General features: G+C 37.4%; 1 protein-coding gene across 3 annotated transcripts in view; it reads left to right on the top strand.

The window, feature by feature from the left end:
* LOC149773073 (heat shock 70 kDa protein 12B-like) overlaps positions 1–21,837 on the top strand; it is a 128,555-nt gene extending 106,718 nt beyond the window's left edge. For 2 of the 3 annotated variants that reach the window (XM_089946914.1, XM_089946912.1), the window contains exons 3-7: positions 8,957–9,063; positions 10,280–10,460; positions 12,601–12,819; positions 14,826–14,943; positions 18,901–21,837. In XM_089946914.1, coding sequence (XP_089803040.1) covers positions 8,957–9,063; positions 10,280–10,460; positions 12,601–12,819; positions 14,826–14,943; positions 18,901–19,913 — 1,638 coding nt within the window. In that variant the 3' untranslated portion in view covers positions 19,914–21,837. Of the gene's footprint in view, positions 1–8,731; positions 9,064–10,279; positions 10,461–12,600; positions 12,820–14,825; positions 14,944–18,900 lie in introns of those variants that run through there. The other variant, XM_089946915.1, reaches the window with a different exon arrangement.
* The last annotated feature ends 2,848 nt before the right edge of the window (positions 21,838–24,685 follow it).

The raw sequence follows: 24,685 nt of genomic DNA, 5'->3' as shown, positions 1-24,685 counted from the left end.
CACCACCACTACCTTCGACTTCTACTCCCGTAGCCCATCGGACACGTAAATCCGTTTCCAAACCACCCTTTCGACCCACCCAAAGTAGCATCACCGAAGAGTGGGTGACTTATTAACACACCAACACAAAAAATAAAAAATGGAAAAAGTCTTAGCCAGCATTTACTACGATCCCTCCCATCCTGCAGGTTACGCAGGAGTTCAAAAATTGTATCGTGCTGCCAAAACGCGACTGAAAAGTCTCCGTTTACCTCAAGTACAACGATGGTTACAAGAACAAGCTACCTACACTTTACACAAACCCATTCGACGCAAGTTTGCCAGAAGTCGCACCCGAGTGGAAGGCATCGATCATCAATGGCAAGCCGATTTAGCCGATGTCTCTCATTTGGCCAGCTACAATCGCGGCTACAAATATTTGTTTTGTGTCATCGACGTCTTTTCCAAATTTGCCTGGGTCGTGCCCTTGACTTCCAAATCCAGCAGCGAGTTAGTGCGAGCCCTGCAACGGGTGTTGAAACAAAGCGGTCGTCACCCTCTTCGATGGCAAACAGACAAAGGCACCGAATTTCTGAACCAAGCTTTCCAAAAAGAATTAAAGAAACGTGACATTCATTTATTTACCACCGAGAATCCCGAAACCAAAGCCAGCATCGTGGAACGTTTTCAACGCACTTTGAAAGAACGCATGTGGAAATATTTTACGCATCACCACACTCTGAAGTACATCGACATCTTACCGCACCTGGTGCAAGCGTACAACCAATCTTACCATCGAAGCATCGGACGTGCCCCGCAAGACGTGACTCCCGACAACGAAGTGCTGGTGTTTGAGCGCCTGTTTGGTACGTCCCCGACGAGGGCTGTCCCCAAGAAAAGTGGAGAGTTGACCGTAGGAGATTGGGTGCGCATTGGCAAAACCAAACGCACTTTCGACAAAGGTTACTTACCTAACTGGACGACCGAATTGTTTCGCGTCACTGGACGAGTGCATGGCCGTCATCCTGCCGTCTATAAATTGGAAGACATGAACGGAGAAGTACTCAAAGGAACGTTTTATTTGCCCGAGTTACAACGTGTCACCAAAAAAGAAGACGACGTGTACGACATCGAAAGCATTCTCGAACGCAGAACCCGTAAAGTGGGCAAACGACGTGTCAAAGAAGTCAAAGTACGTTGGAAAGGATATCCACCCAGTTTCGATTCTTGGATCGACGCTTCGCAAGTCATCGACTATAAAAAGAAGAAGTGACCATCATGCCCTTTCACACAGCAACAGACGCAGCTACGTCGACCACTCCTTCTTCCCCTAGTTCTTCTGTGCAAGATTTACAAAAACAACCCTTGTGGGTGTGGTGTGGAGAACGTGTGCCTAAAACGCAAATCGTCTTTTTCTGCCAAATCTTCGTGGTGTATTGTGTCATCGGGGCAGCCATCGCCAATTTGAGTTTGCAACAAGGAGACAAACAATTGTGGACCATTTTATTGAGCAGTTGCATCGGTTACCTGCTTCCCAATCCCTCCCTGAAATTCTCCTCGAACGGGAACGTTGTGTCCAGTGCCAGTGTCAGTCACCACTCCAACAACCACAATCAGAACCCCATTTTGGGCGGAGAGACACCTCTGACATCCACTAATATTCCCTCGGACAGCCACAGAACTCTGGAATTATGAGTCACCAAAACCAATTTTACTTAACCTTACCCAGTGACAGTTCCATGGAGGTGTTTCCCAACAACACGTTGTGCTGTTACACGGCCAAATTACCTCAAGCCATCCCCTTAGATCACGAAGCCCATTGGGAAGTGGCTTTAGTCGAAATGATTCACCCGACCCAAGTCCTCAATGTCGTTGCCAATCAAAATAAATTTGATGTGGAAGTTTATGACGAACAAATACAACAGTGGATGGATACCCATAGCAAATATGACAAGAAAACCCCTGGCACAAAAAATCGACATTACACCATCTATCACTTGTTCATTCCCCCAGGTTATTATTTTAGTGGTCAACATTTGGTCAACACCATAGCCACCAGGTTTAATGGCGTGTTTGGGGAAGCTTTTAAGAATGTCAAGAACAAAACTGTCACCCTGGAATACCACAAAACAGCTCGTCGCTTACTGATAAAATTTCCTGAGGATAAAATCATGGGTTTCTATTTTTGTGATGAATTGTTTGACATGTTGGGCGGTAACATGGAGATGAGGAAGAAAGTAGAACAACAAAAAAAACCCCCCGAATTATCAATCATTTACGACAACGAGTCTTTTGGCCAGTATTTTAATACCCCGGTAGAACTGAACCAAGGACTGAATTTGATGTTTGTGTATTCCGATGTGGTGGAATACAACGTGGTGGGACACACCTCCGTACCGTTACTGCGTGTCATTCCTTTCAAAGTGGATTCTGCCGCAAACGCTGACGAGGAAGGTGGAAACACTTACCACGTCCACCGCGAATTTGTCCATCCTCACTATTTGCCCGTTAGCAAGTCGTATTTGGACACGGTCAACATTACTATAAAAGGAGATTTGGGACAAAATATTCCATTCACCAAAGGAAAAGTCACGGTGAAACTCCATTTTCGAAAACGGTTCTCTCACGACTCGTAAGCAAGTCATGTATCCAGTGTACCGAGGGGTGGCTCGACAGCGAGGACACGGTTTAGGAGATATGTTAAAATCGGCCTTTCGTTCGGTGGCCCCGGTGTTGAAACCGATGGTGACACGCGGATTGCACGCCTTGAAAGATGCGGCACTGACGCAAGGCAAAGAATTTCTCCAAAATGTCATCATCGACAAACAAAACCCTAAAGAAGCCTTCATGAGGGCAGGCAAAAATGTCTTGCTGCAAACGGGCAAAGACATTTTAGGCCGACGAGACACACCTATAAATGCCCTGCACGCTACCGAGTCTGGCATTCAGCAAGGACAAGGCAGAAAGAGACGACGAAGAAAACACCCTTTCACCAGACTTCAGGCTAGAAAGTCCAAGAAAAGAAGAACCGTTCGAGACTTAGACGTTTTCGATTATTGAGACACAGCAACAAAAAAAAATGATGCACCGAGAGTCTTGCGCTTGTTCCAAGACGGAACTGGATATGTTTGCCATGCCCCCCACCATGATGACGATGCAAGAATCCCAGTGGGTGGAATTTCATCCCGTCTCCTCATTGACTGATTCCGCTCCCATCGAGTTTGAAATCAAAGGACAGCCCGAAGATTACATCGATCTGAATAGTAGTTACCTATACTTGAAAGTGAAAGTGATCGAACCACCCAACACTAACATAGACGCTGATGAAGCAGTAGCTCCCGTCAACAATTTCATGCATTCCTTGTTTAGCGAGGTGGACTTGTACTTGAATAACAAACTAGTCAGCAGCAGCATGGATACTTACCCTTATCGAGCCTACCTGGAGAATCTCTTGACGTACGGAATAAATGCCAAGGACAGTCATCTGGATGCTTGCGTGGTATGGAGACCTGACCAGGCGACTAAGTTCAACGGCATTACACTTGCTGGGGATGCTTCAAATCCAACGGGATTTGTAGAACGACAAAAGAAAATTGCTAGAAGTCGTGTTTTAGAACTAACGGATCGCTTGCATCTAGACATGTGGTTGCAAGAAAAGTATTTGCTAAACGGGGTAGACATCCGCCTGAGACTGAATCGGAGCAGTGCCGCTTTCCATTTGATGGCTGCTCATGATGCCACTTACAAAACCATGATCCAAGAAGCCAGGCTCTATGTGCGTCGTGTGGAAGTGTTGCCTAAAGTAGGTAACGACATCAGTCAGACGTTGAGCAGAACGAACGCAAAGTATCCGATACGAAGAGTGGAAGTGAAAACCTTCACCATTCCTGCTGGACAGCGATCCATGATCGAAGATCATCTGTTCCAAGGACAGTTACCCAAGCGTTTGATTGTTGGTATCGTCAAGAATTCAGCCTTCAACGGAGCCTACCATGAAAATCCTTTTGAGTTTAAACATTACAATGTGTCCGAGATTGAAGTCAGTCGCGACGGCAAGACCTTGTGTACCCGACCTTTCGAGCCTAACTTTGCCCAGAACAATTACTTGAGATCGTACTTGTCCCTGTACGAAGCTACCGGACAGTTAGGAACCAACACCAGTCACGGTATTAAGTACGACGATTATGCAGGAGGCTACGCTTTGTGGGCTTTCGATTTCACTCCAGACCAAGGCAGCGACGAGGGACATTTCCACCCTATAAAATCCGGCCAGATTCGTGTGGAACTTCAGTTTACTAATGCTCTACCAGACACGGTGAACGTCCTCCTGTATGCAGAATTCGATAATACCATAGAAATCAACAGTTTGAGAGAAGTCATTCTAGATTACTAGAAGCCATGGAAGACTGTTATCCCTCTTTACAAAGTGAAGAAACTTTGGACATGGAATGTGAGGAGACCGTGGAAGGAGAATCCCAAGACGAAGAAATTGTCATGATGAAGTCGAGATGGCCAGAACAAGAAGCCCATTTAGTCTCCTGTTTTGCCAAACACTTGGTCGACAAAATGACGGAATTGATCAAGAAAAATTGCTATGGATGTCAAAACGATCATCCCAGTCAAATTCAACACGATAAATGCCTGATGTTAAGTCAAGAAGAAAAATTGGACGAGTATCTGGACGAAGCTTGGAGTCTCATCTCGAACAAAGACGTGTTGCACCAGTGGTATAAAGACTTGCGTGAACATTCTTGTCCACCATTAACCAGTCAAGAGATCCATCGTATCGAAGCTCTCCTGAATCAGAGTGAGGAAACAGAACGAATAACCGTTTATTCGTCAGACATTTTCAAGCAAAAAGTCAGGATCGAATTGACAACTTATTATTACCTGTGAAGAAGAAAAAAAGCACACACAAATCAATGGATACCTGGGAACTTTATTACCTTTTGAACCACAGTTCGTATACGGCTTCTTGGAATCCTGTCGTCTGTGCTAAAGATGAACTCCCTCATCGCAAACCTAAAGACCATCAAGCTTACGTGATCAACACGGACGACAGTCATCTCCCAGGAACCCACTGGGTAGCCATCTACTTTCCTCAAGAAGGATGTGTGGAATATTTCGATTCGTACGGATTGCCCCCTTTGGAAGACGATATCATTGACTTTATGAGAAGAAATGCTCAAACCACCCGATTCAATAATGTGAAATTACAAGGCACAGATTCCTTGGTGTGTGGACAATATTGTGTGTATTTTCTGCATCATCGCAGCCTGGGCTATTCCTTAGAACATTTAGTGACTCATTTCGATCCTCGTTCTTCTGCTAGAAACGATGTGAAAGTAGACCGATGGTTTTGTGACCATTATGCTTATCTTTTGTCTCAAGCTAGGAAACGTAGTGTCCATCAATGGCCTAATGATTTCCAACAGTGGAAATCACAATTTCATTCACAACGTTGTCAGCCTTGTTCAAAGTAGTTAGTATTTGAAGAAAAAATGTTTGTGATTTGAAGAAAATTGATTGATGTTATAGTGTTGGATTATTGTTAAAAATGTTGTTGTTTAGTGTTAAGTGATTTTTAAATAAAAAATGTTGTGTTTTGAAAAAAATGCCTTTGTCTTTTGTTTAGCTATAAGAATGTTGGATTGATGCTCTTTCATTTCTTACTATCCCTCTCATGAACGTTGCGGCTCGAAAACCGTGTGGGGATGTTTTCCTTCACGTCCGCGCTTTAACTTTAAGAACCGGTTTGTTCCCAGTCTAACCATCCATTGTCGACTCATCCTCCTAAGAAGATGTGCTCCAAACTAGCTAAGCTCAACGAAGCCTACGTGAATTTGCATAGGGTCAGACACAGTCTGATACCGAAGCCAGAAGAAATAGAGAATGTGAGAATGTTAAAAATCACTGAAGACCTGATAGAAGAGCTCTTCAGAGAAGAAATGAACAGGGAGAAAGAAGAATGGACAGAGAAGTACAGACTTCAGAGACAGCAGCAACAGCAGCAACAGCAGCAACAACAGCAACAGCAGCAGCAACCTGAAGCTGACAGAGGCTTTGTCGATTGTCGTATCGACACCAAAGAATTCTTCTTCTCTTTCCGAAGAAGCAGACCTATTGCCAGAAAGTCTATCCTCAGAGGACATCGCATTCTTAGAAACTAAAAAAGAATGCCATAGCAAAACAAAAAAAACAGCCCTTTTCAGGGCTACCCAATACTCTAGAAAAGAAATAACGATCGATTTGCCAATGTGTGTAGGTAGAGTAGTGTGAATATAAACACTAACTCTTTATTAATAGTGGAAGTGTGTGTGTTTGTGTGTTTGTGTTTGTAAGTGGTAAAATAGGTTGGTGTGGATAGTAGATTAAAATAATGTTAGTTTTTTGGCTGTTAGAGGTATATATTTTGGGTTAGATTGAATTGCTTTGCGTATGTGGATAGTCTATTGAAGTGATTTATAAAAATTTTACAATAGTAATGGGTAGCATAAAAAGTGAGTGAGTGTTTCTTTTAGGTCCGCGCGTTGTTGTTGTTGTTGTTTTTTGGTTAATGATCTAGGTAAGATGAATTTTATGTTATTAGGGGGATGTTTTCCTTCACATCCGCGCTTTCAGTATAAATTGAAACTCGTTCGGCAGTCCAGCTACCCTTGTTGATTGATCAACACCAAAAATGAACACGAGACTGGAGAAACTGTTGGAACTTCATGTGCATCTGGAATATGCCAGGCGCATATTAAATGAACTGGCCGCTGAAGCCATTGTCGAGGAGGGAAGGATAAGAGAGGAGGAAAGAAGAAAAAAAGAAGAGGAGGAGAGAAGATATAAAGAAGAGGAGGAGGAAAAGGAGAGAAGAAAAAATTTCAGAATCCCAGAGAGTGAAAATTGGGATTCTGAAGCGACATATCCTGCCTCTGCTCTCTCCCCCCAAAAGGTAAAAAGTAACTGGGGGATAAGATGTGTATGTGGCGCCAGGCCTGGAAGGTGCCACCATTAACCAGGTGTCCATGAAGTTCCAAACAAAACAGCCCTTTTCAGGGCTAACCAATACTCTAGAAAAGAAATGACTATTAATTTGCCAATGTGTGTAGGTAGAGTAGTGTGAATATAAACACTAACTCTTTATTAATAGTGGAAGTGTGTGTTTGTGTGTTTGTGTTTGTAAATGGTGAAGTAAGTTTGTGTGAATAGTAGATTATGGGTTTCTTAGCGTATGTGAAGAGTATAGTTAGGGTTATATTATATGAAAAAAGTAGGGGATGTTTTCCTTCACGTCCGCGCGTTGTTGGGTCATGATCTAGGTAAGATCCATTTTATGTTTTAGGGGGATGTTTTCCTTCACGTTCGCGCTTTTCGTATAAGAACCCACAGTGTTGGTCGTTCAAACCATTCTGCAAAGAATAAAAAGAAGATGGCGTCAAACCAAATGGACAAATTACAAACCTTGCAAGACGTTTTAGACAACTTAGGAATAATGGAACAGATGCTAATAAGACTCGTTGAAGACCATTATTCCTATAGTCCCCATCGTGTAAAGATGGAAATTAATAATTTAAGGAAAGCAAAGGACAAGATTAGTGGTGTCATGAAAGAGATCAAGGAGGAGAAGGAGGATGAAGAGGAAAAGATAAGAATAAGAACATGGAACGAAAAAATTGAAAAAGAAGAGGAAAATGAGAAGAGGAAGAAAGAAGAAGAGGAGGAAGAGAAGAAAGAAGAGAAGGAGAAAAAAAAGAAGAGAAAGAGTGTTGGAGATAAAATAAGAAGTTGGTGGAGGAAAAGAAGAAATTAGAAGAAGAAAACCCAAAGGCCCTTTTCAGGGCCAGCCATATTTCTCGAAAAGAGATAGTCTTTTGAATTGCCTACCCCTTTTTTAAAAATTTTTTTTAAAAAAAATCCCATGTTAAATTCCCCTTATCCCTAAACAAGCCCAAACTCTATTCCCATGTTAAATTCCCCTTGTACGTAAAGTGCCCCACGATTTATCGCCATGTTAAATTCCCATTGTACGTAAAGTGCCCCACGATTTTTCTCCATGTTAAATTTCCATTGTACGTATAGTGCCCCAAGGGTGTTTTTAATGCTAATTCCCATTGTACGTATAGTCCCCCCCTTCACTACTCACGGTGACAAATAGGATGACGATACACTTGTAACCCCAAAAGAATTCAGAAGATTCACAAGACAGGCTAAACATAATTATATGGAGGAAACATACTAAAACACAGATAGAGCAAACAACAATAAATTATGAATGTCTTTGGTGGGAAAGTAAACTTACTGCTTTTTGAAGTTGACTGCACAGTGTAACGTAGTTTACGTTTGATTTCCATTGATACTATTAAGGACTATGAAATCCACACATTGAAGGGATTTACTGATTTCTTTTAATTTTCTGTAAATATTTGTAAAGTTCAAATTTCAATATAACTTCATTTTATAGATCTATGCATCATTTGTTAATAATCCGCTGTCAGACTAAACCAAATCATCCTCCACCCTACATTACCAGCCATTTTCCAACTTTTATGAAAACGGGTCTGTAATCATACGGTTATGTCCGTCTATGAGTTTGTATGTATGTCTGTCAGTCAGTCTATATATCCTACATACTTGTGTATGCACTTATGTATGCATGTATGTTGTATATGTCGTCCTTCCTCTGATTATACAAATATCTGTCAGTAGTTCTGTCTGTCTCTATATCTAACTCTTATTTTTATTTCAGATTAGTAGTTGCTCTGTCAGTAGTTCTGTCTGTCTCTATATCTAACTCTTATTTTTATTTCAGATTAGTCGCTCTGTCAGTACTTCTGTCTGTCTCTATATTTAACTCTTATTTCTATTTCAGATTAGTCGCTATGTCAGTATTTCTGTCTGTCTCTATATTTAACTCTTATTTCTTTTCAGATTAGTCGCTCTTGTCTGTCTCTATATTTAAATCTTATTTTTATTTCAAATTTGTGGCTAGATGATGTCATCAAATAAGATATTGTCGGTAGCGTTGGATTTTGGAACAACATATTCTGGATACGCATTCTCATTTCGACATGACAAAGAGAACATTATAACTTCAAGGTGAACTCTCTCTCTCTCTCTCCCTCTCTCTCTCCCTTTTAGTTTGCGAAGCCCAAGCAGAGGCAGGCCAGTGAAAATACTGTAGAATCTCTAATTCTTTTGTCAACTGGGGCGCGATATGTCTGCATCGTAATTAGCTCTATATGGATTGGTTATGATTATTATTATTTCGATGTAGCTTCTAATTTGTAACCCGAATTGTGTATAGATCCCCACAAATTAAATTTCATATAAGAAACAAGCCAGACTAATACAGTTTTGATTGAGAGCCAATCTGATTAAAATCAGATCTCCAGTGTCCTGCATAAAGGACAGTTTTGTCTCTTTTGTAATACATTCTATATAAAAACTTCTAATTATCTTGATCGAAATATAACTCAAAGACAGAATGCCAATACTGGAGTATAAACACTCATACTCCTGCAGAAACAAATGGAAATACGCAGGTATACAGATGCAAAAAACATACTCGATAATGTCATATTTCATAGTAATCTGATACGCTCTTGTTTCATACGCTTCGGAAATTCGCTATGCAGAAGAGATCGAAGAAATGAGTTTTATCTTCATCAGAACGTAGGTTATTTGGATTTGTGAAAAAAGTCTAGAAATAGATACATTTATGTACGCAAAGGAACATACATGAGTGTTACTCATGTGTATGCGCGTACATTATTATCTTTTTAAAAAGCTGCCATTTCTATTGTTCCATTTTACATAATAGTGCCCTAACACCAAAAGCTTTCTAAAGTCAGAAAAAAAGTTTGAAAAAGAGTATTTTAATAATGGTAAAAAGACTGAACTTAAAACAGGAATGAATAATTTTACTTACCACATTCTATATATATATATACTAATTTCACTTCAATCAAAGACACAGTAAAATGACCATGATGTGGATAAAAACTTTGCTTCTAGAACATTCTAGGTTGGTAAACAAGGTTATGCCTTGAACTCAGTTCAAAGTATTTAACATCTTTTTAAAAGATGACAAAGGTCAGGTAGACACAACCCTCAGCCAAGACAAAGATCAGGAAGGTCAAAGCTCTACCATCAATCATGGACAAGGGTCAAATACCCAATATAAATTTTATATACATCACAATACTAATTACTGGATTCACTGTTCTTATAATTTTGTCCTAATGGTTCATATACACGCAATTTTGATTCATTCAAAAGCAAATCATCACTATCATTGTGTATACATCCCTAGATGGACACGGAAGGACTATATTTCTGTCAAGGCACCCACAAGCGTCCTTTTCACACCACAAAAGAAGTTTGACTCTTTTGGCTTTGAAGCCGAGGACAAATACGCTGAACTATCCGAGAATGGAACACATAAAGACTGGTATATGTTTAAATACTTCAAACTGGTGCTCATACATGAAAAGGTATGTTAATTTTTATTAATCGTAATTTTGGTATGCTTTTTCGCTATATTTTATTTCTTTAAAAAAAATAATCCATTCTATTTTAAGTATAATGTATTGTTTACATTCAGATTTGAGTTTCATTGTATACACTGTGAAATATATCTTCTCAAGTTGATTCAGTATTAATGTTTTTAATATAGTGTTGTCTACATTTAACCAGCCTAAAACTCCTTTGTCCCAAACAGTCTAAGTCATGTTCCAATTATTCTCTATATATTTGTTATACGCTGTGTGAGCATATTGTATAGCTGTGCGTCCGTTGTAACTACACCGTTATGTTTAGTGCCTGGTACTCAGGATGGGGTCCATCTGTGCATGCTATTGTCAACTTATCGATCATTTTAGACCAAATTAATTTAGAAGGATGGCGAAATCAGAAACTTGACAAACTCGTATAAATGATGCCATTTCCTATCAAATATGGCCGCAACACTTAAGCATAGGGTGGGTTGGGGCGGGGAGCTTTAAACGAATTCATCTCAAAAGTCTTTCAACAGATATTCACTTATTGTGACAGAGAACATTTAGGCAAAAAGGGTTCTTCAAGTTTTGTTGTTTTTGTACGAATGATGCCTTTGCGCCATTACCAGTGGCCAAGGCTTCCATCCCTACTCCCATGGAAAACAGAACAAAAAAAACATCTGCTCCATCTTATCCACAAAAATAATGGGGAAAAAAGAAACAACAAAATAAATTTAAAAAACTTTAAACGGGATCTTCACAAAGCCTTTGAACAGAATTGGATAATATTAAACGTAGAGTTCTATGTGGCATTAAAACCTTTATTGTGCCGATATGACGCCTGATTTGGCCGCCGTTTCGAATCTATGGAAAACTTTAAACAAATCTTTCTGAAAAAGCATTCAGAGGAGTTGTACTAAATTTTAAAGAGTGATATTTGTAAGAAGGTCTTAAATTTTGTGAAAATGGAGCTGTTTCTGCCACAAAATATATCTGATGTTATTTAAAATTGAAAAACCATTTTAAAAAAGACAAAATCCTCTTCTCAAAATCCGCTTAACAGATTTTGACCAGATTTGACAGAGAGCTTTCCTCCAACAAGGTATGTAAGTCTATACGATTGATACCGAGCCATCATCAAAATTATGGGTGTGCCACTGAAAATAGAAATACCTAAACAACGTTTCTCTAAAACAGTCTGAACCCATCAAACTTAATCCTTCTGACAGTACCATAGTACGTCTGACCCTTTCAATTCTTTAGAAATCATATTTATATCGCATCAGGTATCACTGTCATTTCCTAAAATCTTAAAAAAATGAAAATGTAAACGACCTCTACCAACCGGCCTGACCAATTATGACCACATTTTACATAGAGTATTCGATATTTTAAAATAATATTGATCAGTTTCTGAAAACTCATTTGACCAACCCCAGTTGGTTTAATCATTCTTGTCTGGAAGTCTTTCAACGCGGAGCACCCGCCACGCCACATTTCTATTAAATTTGTAGTCTAGACTATTCAACAAGGTGAGTAATATCAGATACAATTTGGTCTCTTGCTTCTCTTGCTTCCACCACAATGACCTACCTTATTATAACATTATGTTTGTTCATGCTATTGGTGGTTATGTACATTCCCTTTTGAAGACATTGTTAACGGCTGCCACACTTATCTCCAAAATAATAAGCTAAAGGTGCATAAAAAACGAAGTGATGTGGTTTTGAAGTTTTGATGTCTGTAACTCTGTATGATTGCGTTTGGACATACAAAATGTGAAATGATAATAAAAAAATGCACATATACTGTTTATTTTTGTAAGAATATAATGATAATAAAAATGCACATATACTGTTTATTTTTGTAAGAATAAAATGACTTCTAAATAGATATCATATAGAACTTCAATAGAGAGCAAAAACAAAAAGAAAATGAGCACATTCAAATGCAAGGACTCTAAACATAGTAGCTTCATTTTTCTGCAAGTTGTATCTCTGACCATATGTTTTTAGGCAGAATTTAACTTCAGACAAGTTGACTTATTTGAATACCAACTTAAATCATTGCAATTATTGTAGAAGTTAAAAAAAACCTCTGGATTCTATTACCAGTAGTTCTGAAAATACATTTTCAGAAACTTAGTAAAGTTACAGAAATAAAAGATGTATACGGGAAGAAAATGGCAGCCATGGATGTGTTTTCAGCAGGGATAAAGTTCATGAAAGACGAATTTAGTAAAAACAGCAGCAGTCGGAATCTGGTGCTTGATGATTCATACATCCAATGGGTCCTGACTGTTCCTGCTATTTGGGATGATGCTGCCAAACAGTTCATGCGCTTAGCGGCAAATCAGGTAACAATAGTATTTCAGTTACTCAGGATGTACTTATTCAGGGCTGGATTTAGACATGGTGATGCCCTAAGTCATGGGAAGCTGTAGAGGCCATATTTTGTATAACATAAGTGTAAAAAAAAATCTAAAATTTTGAGAGGCCCCTTTAGAATGATGTCCTTAGCTGTAACTTGTTTAGCTTATGCCTAAATCCAGCACTGTACTTATTATAGTAAACGTTTTATTATAAGCGAGAATATTATTTGTTATCTTTATAATTTAATATATATGTAAGTTTCGTAATCAGCTAATCGAATTATCATCCGATTATCTCAGCTGTTGAAAGACATAATGAAATCTGCTTTAAAACAATTAAGAGAAATAAAGCAAGTCTATGTAAAAATTTCTTTGCATGTGTTTTTGTAGTTGTAGCTCCCAATAGTTACGTAAACAATGGAACTGTAGAATTAGAAGCAGCAAATCACCGAAGAGCGCACAAATCATTCCGCGGTGTAATAAAAATACACACCTATGTATCCTCACACTGATTTAACTAGGCAGCACTGAATGATATGTACTTGTTATTATCTGATCTTTGAATCAATTAGGAGTACATTGGTACCATTAATTTTCATATTCAGCTGGGTGAGAAACAACATTATAACCTTTAGAGGGTATATGTTAATCTGTTGATATGTTCATCTGTTGATACGTTATAATCACTAGAAAGCAATCTATTGATACATTATAATTACTTGATAGCAGTCTGTTTGTACGTTATAGCCACTAGTGAGCAATATACTGATCCATTATAACCACTAGACAGCAGTCTGTTTGTACGTTATAGCCACTAGAGAGCAATCTATTGATATATTATAATCACTAGATAGCAGTCTGTTTGTACGTTATAGCGACTAGAGTGCAATCTATTGATACATTATAACCACTAGATAGCAGTCTGTTTGTACGTTATAGCCACTAGTGAGCAATATACTGATCCATTATAACCACTAGACAGCAGTCTGTTTGTACGTTATAGCCAGTAGAGAGCAATCTATTGATACATTATAATCACTAGATAGCAGTCTGTTTGTACGTTATAGTGACTAGAGTGCAATCTATTGATACATTATAACCACTAGATAGCAGTCTGTTTATACGTTATAGCCACTAGATAGCAATCTATTGATACATTATAACCACTAGATAGCAGTCTGTTTGTACGTTATAGCCACTAGAGAGCAATCTATTGATACATTATAACCACTAGATAGCAGTCTGTTTGTACGTTATAGCCACTAGAGAGCAATCTATTGATACATTATAATCACTAGATAGCAGTCTGTTTGTACGTTATAGCCAATAGAGAGCAATCTGTTGATACATTATAACCACTTGGCTCTGTCACTCCTATTTGTGACTAGAGCAATCTGTTGATATATTCTAACCACTAGAGAGCAATCTGCAGATATTGTATAGCTACTGTCACTAGAGAGCGATACATTGATACATTATAGCCACTAGAGAGCAATCTGTTGATACATTATAACCACTTAACTCGATCACTCCTGTTTGTGACTAGAGCGGTTAATTGGAGTTTTGCCATAGATTATAAGATGCATTATTGGTTGTACTGAATGTAAAGTCTTTGCCAGTGATTTGAAATAGCAGAAAAAGATGTGACTGGGGAAAGATTAACTCTTATTTGACTTTGCGGTTACAGGATTAATTGGGATAAAGTCACCAATTGTGTGTTTATAGGACAATCAGGCTGGAACTTGTCAGACTCTTAATGCAAACACTCGGTCTATTAAATAATTACCACACCCAACTGCAAAGCAGCTAGTTCCACAAATATACTGTTTCTTCATCACCTAAAATTCTGCTTCTGTATGATCCTAAAATATTTTTGAAGTGACGTCGTGAAACATCAATTCAGGACTTCGTTAGATGCCATTGCGTAATCTCTCATTTATTTGAAACTTAGTTATCCTATCCTCTTTTCTTTCTCTTTTCATGGTAAATAGGCAGGAATCCCTAATGAAAGCCTCATGGTGGTGCTGGAACCTGATGCGGCAGCCATGGTAGCATCTATATACAGTATGTGTGAGGAAGGTGAGAAGTACCTGATACTGGACTGTGGAGGTATGTGATTGAAGCTTGCTTTTTGTTGATCTTTATAAGTAATCCACAGCTGCTAGTGTTGGTTGCATCTCAAAAGGCCATGCATGCAGCAGTGTGTTCAGCAGGGTTATATATAAAAGAAACAGGCTGAAATTAAAAGAGGATGTGTCCAGCAATAATGGTTCATATCTCTGCAGAATGGTGATGTAACATACTGGCAACAAACTCGTGCAAATGTTAAATAGTATAAGAATGCACTCGAACAAATTGTCTGAAATCTAGTGCTTTCTGTTTATTCCTAATCATTGTTATGGTGTAAAAAATAAATATTAAAAAAATGTATGAAACAATGGATCATAACTCCATAAATTAATTATATTTGACTATTCCAGTTAATTTCCTGGGGAATATATAACCATAAATTAAACTCATCGGAGATACCATCAATATAAAGCTGCATATCACATTTGGTTCAAATTTAGACGAACCTAACTAAGTGTGGCTGCGGAAACTCAAGTTAGGAGAATGATCAATCAGGGGCTATAATTCTTGTAGATGATCATGTAGAATACTGGAAACTGAACTCACTCAAAGCGCTATCAGTATAAGGAAGTGTGCTCCAATTGTTTATTTACAAATCCAACAATCCTTTGCAAAATCGAAACCAGAGCTAGAGGACAGGGTACTCGGGAGCATAATTTTTTATATTATGACAGATGACATTGCGCACTGGAAATAGGACTCATTCAGTGTCATATCAATACAAATGTGCATTTTAAGTTTAGTTGAAATAAAACCGTATTTTGGTTATGCTGCAGAAACTGGACGGACATATAAAAAACTTGACTAGTCTTAAGTTTCTCAGACATTCATCGAATGGAACCCTAATTAAGTTGATTGCTCAATAATATTTCAACTTTTTGTGTTTCGAATGTCCCTTGAACTAATTTGTATCTTGTCTCAACATCACAGATAAAATACCTTATTGAAGGGGGAAAATCATCAATATACAGGGCTAGAATTTAACTTCTTTTTGTTACTTGTATTTCTTTACACGTGAAGAAAAACGCTAATTGCAAAATCCCATTTTCGACTAACTAGTTAAAGTCCGTTGAGTACCTCTAGTGTAATGCCTTTACCCTTTAGTGTAATGCCTTACCCTTAGAATAAAAGAATACATTATTTCAATTTCACGAATAACTTGATACATGCACAGCACAATTGTTTTCTTGTTTATGACTTTATGCCTAGTTTCAAGTCTTGTGACCTAGAAAGTTTGATGGAATTAAAAAGGTAATTAAGCATTTCACTGCGTTTATGTTTCGGCAGCGCTTATATTCGGAACAACAGTTTTGTTTTCAGGGCCAGGTCAGCATAATATGTGCCAGACATATCTAAGATCACCCATCCTTAAAATTATAAGCATCAAGAGTCTTAAGAAAAGACACAGTAACATAATTGCCTAAATTCAAATAGTAGCAGATAATTTTTTTTTCATATTTGGTGAATGAAATGTTTGAGCGTGCAAAAGAGATGCTGATGCACCTTAAAATGCATTATGGTTCTATCATTGTACACTATTGGTACGCAGTGGACACAGTAAATGGGTGTATTGTAAACAGCTAATCTCACAGAAAAGAAATCGATGTAAACAATAAGCTTAATTTTACATGTAAGAGGTTATTCTTCTGCTTTTGCTGATACAGGTACACAAATTAGTTTTACTAATAAACTACAGTACATGATGTGGGTAAAATGTAGCGCTTGAAAAAAGAAAGAAGAGTTAACAATTTCAGTCGTTTTCCCCACACATAAACCTGCGTTATGTGCTCGTATTTTAACTTCTTGTTCTTGCGTTTAGTACACAAAATTTAAAAACTACTTCTTCTAACAGAAAGTACTTAAGAGAATTAGACCAAAATTTACAGAAAGCGTCCTGGCATGAAAACCATTTAAATTTACACAAATGATACCAATATCCAATCCAATATGAGCGCCATCTTTGAATGACTTCTCCAAAACCGTCGAATAAGTTTGATCAAATTTGCTAGAAAGCCAGATCACAGGAGTCTGAAGTTTTATCAATAAAGTACGGCAAAATCTCTGACAACATGAAATCACCTTATTTCATTTATATTAACGATAAGGTGATTTCATGTTGTCAGAGATTTCACCGTACTTTATTGATAAAACGTCAGACTCCTGTGGCCAAATGTACATGTCAGTTTTCCTATTAATCCAAGGGAAGTAGCCTGTAACAAGCTCTATGGAGAGACCTGGTGTTGGGTTTGAGCAGAGTTGTCCCCATACAGAAAACAATTTAAACAGATTAAAACAATTAGTTTTAGAATATGTGAAGCAAAGCATTCAGTAAAACTAGTAATATAAGTTACTATAATAATAAATCTTTAAAAATAAATCGATTAATTTTACAGAAGCTGAATAAAAATGTTTACAAAATATAACAAGTGACACTTGAATTTAAAATACATTATGTAAAAGATTATTTTGGAAAAGAATAAAATGTGTGCAATGCTGTGAATGAATTTGCTGTAGTGCGCCTTTTAGAAAAAATACCTTAAAGCAGATTTAGTCAAACCAAACCTAGTACAGATTGTGTATTTTTTACGCATGCCACGAACAACCAAATCTGATACTGAATCAGTAGTTTTGACGCATGAAAAGAACCTTCAGCACGAAAGTTTACTATCATGAACAAACAAAAAGACTAACGAATGCTACTAAGCACTTTAAAATCGTATTGCCATGTTATAGTGCATGAGAATGTTTTTCACTTTTAATTTTATTACTGTACATGTATTTGCATTATTTTATCATATTTCATATATTCATTGCAACTGATTACAATTATTTTAAATTTATATTTGCATGTTTGGCTTTCAAAAACAATACAAAACAAAAAGAACAAAATGCTTTTCTCCTAAAGCTCTTGCAATTCTATTTACTAAAGATACCCACATCCTTAAATAAGAAACAAAAGATAACAAAACAGTCTGGAGAAATTTGGTAGCAGATATAGGCTTATTAGATGATATAAATTGAACTCACGCCCTTTTGGTCATGATTCCAATGACTTGATCGCTAAGGTACCACAGTTATCTTGCTTAGGATTCTCAGTGGTTATGAGTAATGAGTCCAGTTGGGAATGACAGATCCAGGAATACATGCTGACTAGTTTACTCCCATTCCTTTACCAAGTCTATCTATCTATCTATCTATCTATCTATCTATCTATCTATCAGTGTGTGTGTGTGTGTGTGTGTGTGTGTGTGTGTGTGTACTTTAATGCTGGAAACACAAATCCCCAGGGATGCAGTTGAAACCCGTAGGCCAAAGCTACTTGCATAACACCCGCACATACGGTATTAGACTATCCATTATATCATAAAATAGAGCGAAGTAAGCATATCTTAGTTTCATATTAATGAGTAAAATCCGACCTTACTTACCTTGTTTCATCTATTTTATTTCGGTCGACTTGCATATAAAAAACAGCTTAAAACGCGAAGCAAAAGAATCTGACATTTCTTTAGTTCATATATATATATATATATATATATATATATATATATATATATATATATATATATATATATATATATATATATATCTGGTCTAAAGGAGAAGATAAGTAACGCTAACATTAATAGACAATAGCAGCTCAGTGCTCCAAACTTTTATTTCCATTTCACAGTTTCAATACATTTAAGAATTTGCATTTACAAGTTAACTTATGTCAGTTAATCAAGTGATTGATATAAGGCCAATCTTGTCCACTTGTTTGATTATGCACCAGCGGAGTTTGCTAGACGCATTATCACATGGAATGTTTGTTAAAATGTGAAACTAAACTCTGTTATAAGCTATTCTGCAAATATGATTCAGCAATGGAGCTAATTTGTTTCTCTTCATATGACAAACATTCTTTTCCTGATAGCTTGCTTCCCACAATTTCAGGAGGGACGGTTGATGTGTCCATCATGAAGAAAACCAGCAAAGGAAGAGTGGACTGCATCTATAGACCCACAGGAGGTGTTTGGGGAGGGACCAAAGTTGATGATGCTTTCCAGGAATTCCTCATTAAAAACTTTGGGGAGGATCATTTTCAGCGTATGGAAAAGAATGAAGTCCTTGAGGTCCTTCGATCTTTTGAAAGCGCCAAGAAGAAAGCACAAAACCCAGACGAAAGACAAGTCAAAATATGGCTTCCATTGACACTGAGGGAACACAGCCATACGTTGCCAATAAAGGAATGCATTAAGCGTGATAAACTCATCCTCAACGTTGACCAAGTAGTAGAGCTTTTCCAGAAGCCAGTAATCAAAATTGTTTCACATCTTCAAGAGGTCATAAAAGACCCAGAGTTGTATGGACTGAAGTACATTATTATGGTTGGAGGATTCTCTGAATCAGCTATTCTGCAGTCTGCTGTTCAAACTAATTTTCCAGATATTGAAGTCCTTGTTGTGGAGAACCCAGGATCCGCTGTGCTGGAAGGAGCTGTCGGTGTTGGACATAATCCAAAGGTCATTGAGAGAAGGCGATCAGCTTACACATATGGCATAGATACTATGAACAATTTCATTGAAGGGTTTCATAACCCGACAAAAGCGGAGATAATTGATGGAGAAAGACTATGCAGAGACACATTTTGCAAATTTGTTAAAATCAACGAAGTTATAGAAATTAACCAGACTACAGTGACAAAATCGTTCAACCCATCACACTTTGGCCAAAAATCCATGCTTCTTTCTGTATATAGATCTACTTTGGAGAACCCGCGATATGTTACAGATTTAGGGTGCGAGAAAATTGGGGCCATTGTTGTTCAGATGACTGACCTAACAGGGGAAAAGGATAGAATAATGAAAGTTTCTATCTCATTTGGAGAAACCGAGCTTCGTGTTGAAGCGACTGACAAGACAACCGGCCAGAAGTATACGGCTGCCTTCGATTTTCTTGGCAACTGAATTATATATTTGGCAAAATAAATATGGTATATTAATTTAAAAAACTAAAATGATTTATCGGGATGAGAACCAGAAAATGCTTGATTCCAAAAAAAAATAAACTGAAAGTTGGGCTTGCATGAGCCAGTTTGTGATCAATTTGCAACTAATCTCAGATACAAATTGTGTGTGAAATAAGACCATTTATCGTGTAAGTGGTAATATATTAAAAAAAATTGTTTGGCTTCATTTTAATGTCAGAATGATATCAACAACCATTTTCTGATACCGTGCAATTTAAAGATGATATATGTTTACCAAAGTGATTTATTTACAGGTTCCTCCATGGGAGGAGGAGGAGAAGGTTATATATAGTAAAAATAATTCATGACAAGTGGGAAGTTTTTTACAGGGAGGTTTATAAAACACGATCATATTCAAATGACGCATAACATCACCAAAATATAAATCATGACCCATGGCAAAAGAAAATAAAAATTACACAACCTTTTACAAATGAATTTCTGAATATTTTACTCGCCTCTTGAAGCTTACAAAAAAGATAATGTCTGACTGACATGTGACATTTTCAGTAAAATAAATTCTGACCCATGGCAAGAAAAATAAAAATAAAAAGTTACATCGCGTTTTGCAAACAAATTCTTGATGGATATTCAATGGTTCCAATAATGGCACAAAAACAATACCAGCAATACATGGGTGAACTCAGTTTTGGTAACATATAATTTCCTATACAGGTCACAAACAACTTACTCAAAGGTTTGAAGAACTCATCCCTGGTATCACCATTAACGTTTATGCTTGGAACAATGTATTTTATGCGCTTTAACTATCCCCAAATGTACGAAGCAAAAATTCATATGGGTAGACCCAGGTTAGTCTGCTATTGCTAAGTGATATGAATGGTTCAGAGTCGCGGCTCCATTACCTGTGGATGGAAAAATCTTTCGCGGTTGCCTTATTGGAAAACCTACCATAATAGGAAACATTTTTGTGTCAACGTTGCCTACACATATGTAGCCCCTTAGCAGTTGCTCGCAGACATGACTTTTAGTCAGTGAAAGCTGCAACGTATAATCATGCAGAACAGGGCAAAAACATTATGCAATTTACCGCAGTGCAACAAAAAATTAAGGTCCTGTAGGTTATCTATGCACGCCACGAAACCTTGAATGTTCCCATTGTTATGTATATTTTCATTTGTTAGTTCTTTTTATTCATTATTTGTTATGGGTTAAGTAAAATTATGCTTTATAACTGACCTTGTCAAAAGTCAAGTCCATTTTCTACCTGACCAGAATCATTGATTTTGGTTTTGTAAACATGTTTATCTCATTGGAAACATTGGACATTTGCCATGAAATGCCCGTTGTACCTGATGTTTGCCACATTCTGTATTGTAATATTTAGTAACATATCTTCCAGGATCTTCCTTTGTGTCTTATTTTTTTCTTTTTTATATAATCTTGTTTATTTATGCTATATGATCTTGAGGCAGAATCATTTGTTGTGTCCATTGTTTGATTTGGGCTGGAATTTATTTATTCAACATATTTATTCACTGGAAATACAAATTGCTCAATGGTATTCTTGGACAGAGACATTAACTAGGAATTATAGCGAATTCTGACAAGGAAACCTTGGATTATATTATTGTGATTCAACAAAAGAATGCTGGCACATCATTACAATTTAGACCATTGGTACATTAGTACATTATAGACTAACAGCCACTACAGGCACATCAACACCTTTAGAGCTGGAAATTATTTGGAATACCATTAAAGTTTATTTATAACTTTATTCATTAGGACTTGAGTATGTAGTTCTAGGATTATTTAGGATTTAATTCGCAATACTGTAAGTTCTTTTTACATTTTCATTTTGTATTTTAGGCAAATAAAGTATTTGTTCAATTTGAAAAGCTTATTGTTTTTCGTTCTTTTCTATTACTTATTTTGATGCCATTGAGTCGTGATACCATGAGTTCTAATGACCAATACATTTCCACGGTTCAGTGATACAATACAAGTTCCTGAACAAGTTCTATACCGGTTTTGCTATACTGTTGTCAGATGCACTAGAGCGACAGAGCTACTAATGTTGTATCAAGCCTGGGACTCAGCTGAGGTGATTCTTAAATTGTTAGAGATTACTGTGAAATTGATTCAGCAAGAGCGTTCATCGCCCATGGATATGATTATAGCCCTGTGACGATACACGCGAGTTTTCAGCGGACACTTATTGCTGGATCTGTGATGGTCTATTTGATACTGATGCCAAAGTGTGCGATCACTGCCATACCAAAGGTGATTACTGAGGAGCTGCACAAAGCACATGCAATCAACAGTTGAAAATGTACCCAGGCAAAACAAAAATATTCTGCATGGGTGTGGTGGCCACCTGTCCATGCAAGGGGTAAAAATGGCATCGAATGCACAATTAATCAGCATCCCAACAACATGGAAAAAATCATGGGTCAGTTGCAGTTCATTGACTCAGTGCAGTTACTAAATATTGGTTTGGATAAACTAGCAAATGACCTTGCAGTGAATGTGAATAACTGCATCCTTTGCCAAACCGGAAATGTTCGTATTGCTCACTCGCAAAGGACGCTGAAATCCTAACAGATCAATGAGCAACTGAGACAAGTTTTCAGAAAATAAGTTGCCACCCATTAGGTCTTCTATTCATCACTTCAAGGTATTTCTGCTAATGACTACATGCATGCGAACAATGTCTGGTCCACGTTTGGTTGTCAACACCTTGGCAACTATCATGATTTATATTTTCTCATGGATGTGTTGCTGCTTGTTGATGTCTTCGAGACGTTTCATGATACATCCATGTCCGTCTACACGCTATATCCCGTGCACCGTTTTGTCACCTGGAAATGCTTGGGATTCATTGCTATCGAAAGCCGTTAACGGACATCGATCAACATTTATTTGTTAAAAGTGGAATTTATGTCAGGATTTAAATGCGAGTCACCCGCTTTTGGTTAGATATGACCCCACTCTTCCAAACAACTGCATTATGTATCTCCATACAAACAACTTGTATTAATGGGTGATGATGCGCGTAGGCTAGTTCACTGGATTCGCAAGCACATACACGCATACGACAGCAACAGTGACCACGGATACTTGCTTGAAGATCATCTGGAGTATCCAGATGAGCTTCACAATGCCCAAAGGATTATCCGCTGGCTCCGGAAGCATTGGTGGTGCCTTGCGGGTGACTGTCACGTTATCTGTGTGGAATCTTTGATGATTCCCGATGCAAGTTTACTGAATGCAGGTGTTATCAACGAGATTGATGCCTCCGTATGTACAAATAAATATGGATCTGCACGTGTTTGAAACTAATGAGACAGATACCTTTTCAAGCTTATGAACAACGACCTGTTTAGGACAATGATGGAAAATCTACGCAAGCACATCCATGTTGAGTTTGCTCGGAACAGCGAGCAAGATAAACATCAGAGGCTCATTGCAGACTCCATGTTCAATGCACACAAACTATTCGACGGTGGACTCATTACCATCAACAGTGAAATGTCAATGAAGCTGAAAAGCCAGTCTATACTGTGCGTCTGTGTTAGCCTTGTCAAAGTTCTTGATGTATGAATTTTATTAGAACAAGACTAAAACGCGCGACAGCAGTGACAAAAAATGCTGTACATGGGTACTGACTCATTGTTAATACAGGTAACCAGAGATGATGTCTGCACAGATATGGGCAAGCAATCGCATGTGAACGAATTTAACACCAGAGAATATCCAAAAGAGCAGTTGCTATTTAGAAACGTTAACAAAAAGGTATTGAACAAATTCCAGGATTGTTATGCGTGAAAATCCATCGAAGTATTAGGACAGAATTTTTTAGCAAAAGTATTAAGATTGAATTTTTCTCTAAATTGTATTAAAATTAATTTTTCATTAAATTATATTGAAAGTAATTTTCCATTAAAATATACTGAGATTAATTGTATTTATTTCTGTACTTCAACTGTATACTGTGTTAATAAAGATTGCTCTTTTATGAGCAAGCGCAAAACCCCTTTGTACTATAAAATACATTTCTCTTGTATCCAAAATTCAGCAATTTTTAGAATCGGTTGTAAGTTTCCGAACAGACGAATACCTTTTTTAATGAGTAAGCTAAAAGATTCTTGCGTTTCTTAAAAACGAATAAGCTGATGCAGCAGAATTGAATGTCTGATGACGTACACAGACGCAGACAGTATCATTAATAAAGACGGGAGCCACGTTCTGATTCGAAATGAATGAACACAAAGTACCTAGACGAATGTCCATATTTGGCCGTGAAGATACGTTCAAAATTGCGTATAAATTGAGAACAATCTTGCGCAAAGTCAGTTCATTCGTCGAGAATCAAAAGACTCCGTCTTTCCTTACAGGTAAGCATCGTCTGTGTTCGTAGACTTCTTTAAAGAATATGGAGTTTTTAATGTCTGATCTTTTCACCATAAAGTCCAGTCTAGACTCGATATTTTTGCAACATTTTTGTGAGTTTTTTCTATTTTCTATTATAATGTAATGGATGTTTACTTGTTCAAAAGAATTTATACTCATTTGTGTTTATAGTATTTATTATTGGAAAAAAAACGAATTCGCTACCAACTTCATGTTTAGTACAATTAATGTGGGAATAAAATATTCTTTAAGTAATAAAGAATAATGTTTTAGTAACCTATTCCAAATTAGTATTCTATTTTAAAATTAGTAAAATACATTTCTTCAAAATGT

Source organism: Sinohyriopsis cumingii, unplaced genomic scaffold, assembly GCF_028554795.1.
Source record: "Sinohyriopsis cumingii isolate HCF-2022 unplaced genomic scaffold, ASM2855479v2 utg000913l, whole genome shotgun sequence".
NCBI lineage: Eukaryota > Metazoa > Mollusca > Bivalvia > Unionida > Unionidae > Sinohyriopsis > Sinohyriopsis cumingii.
This window is presented reverse-complemented; position numbering and strand designations above follow the sequence as displayed.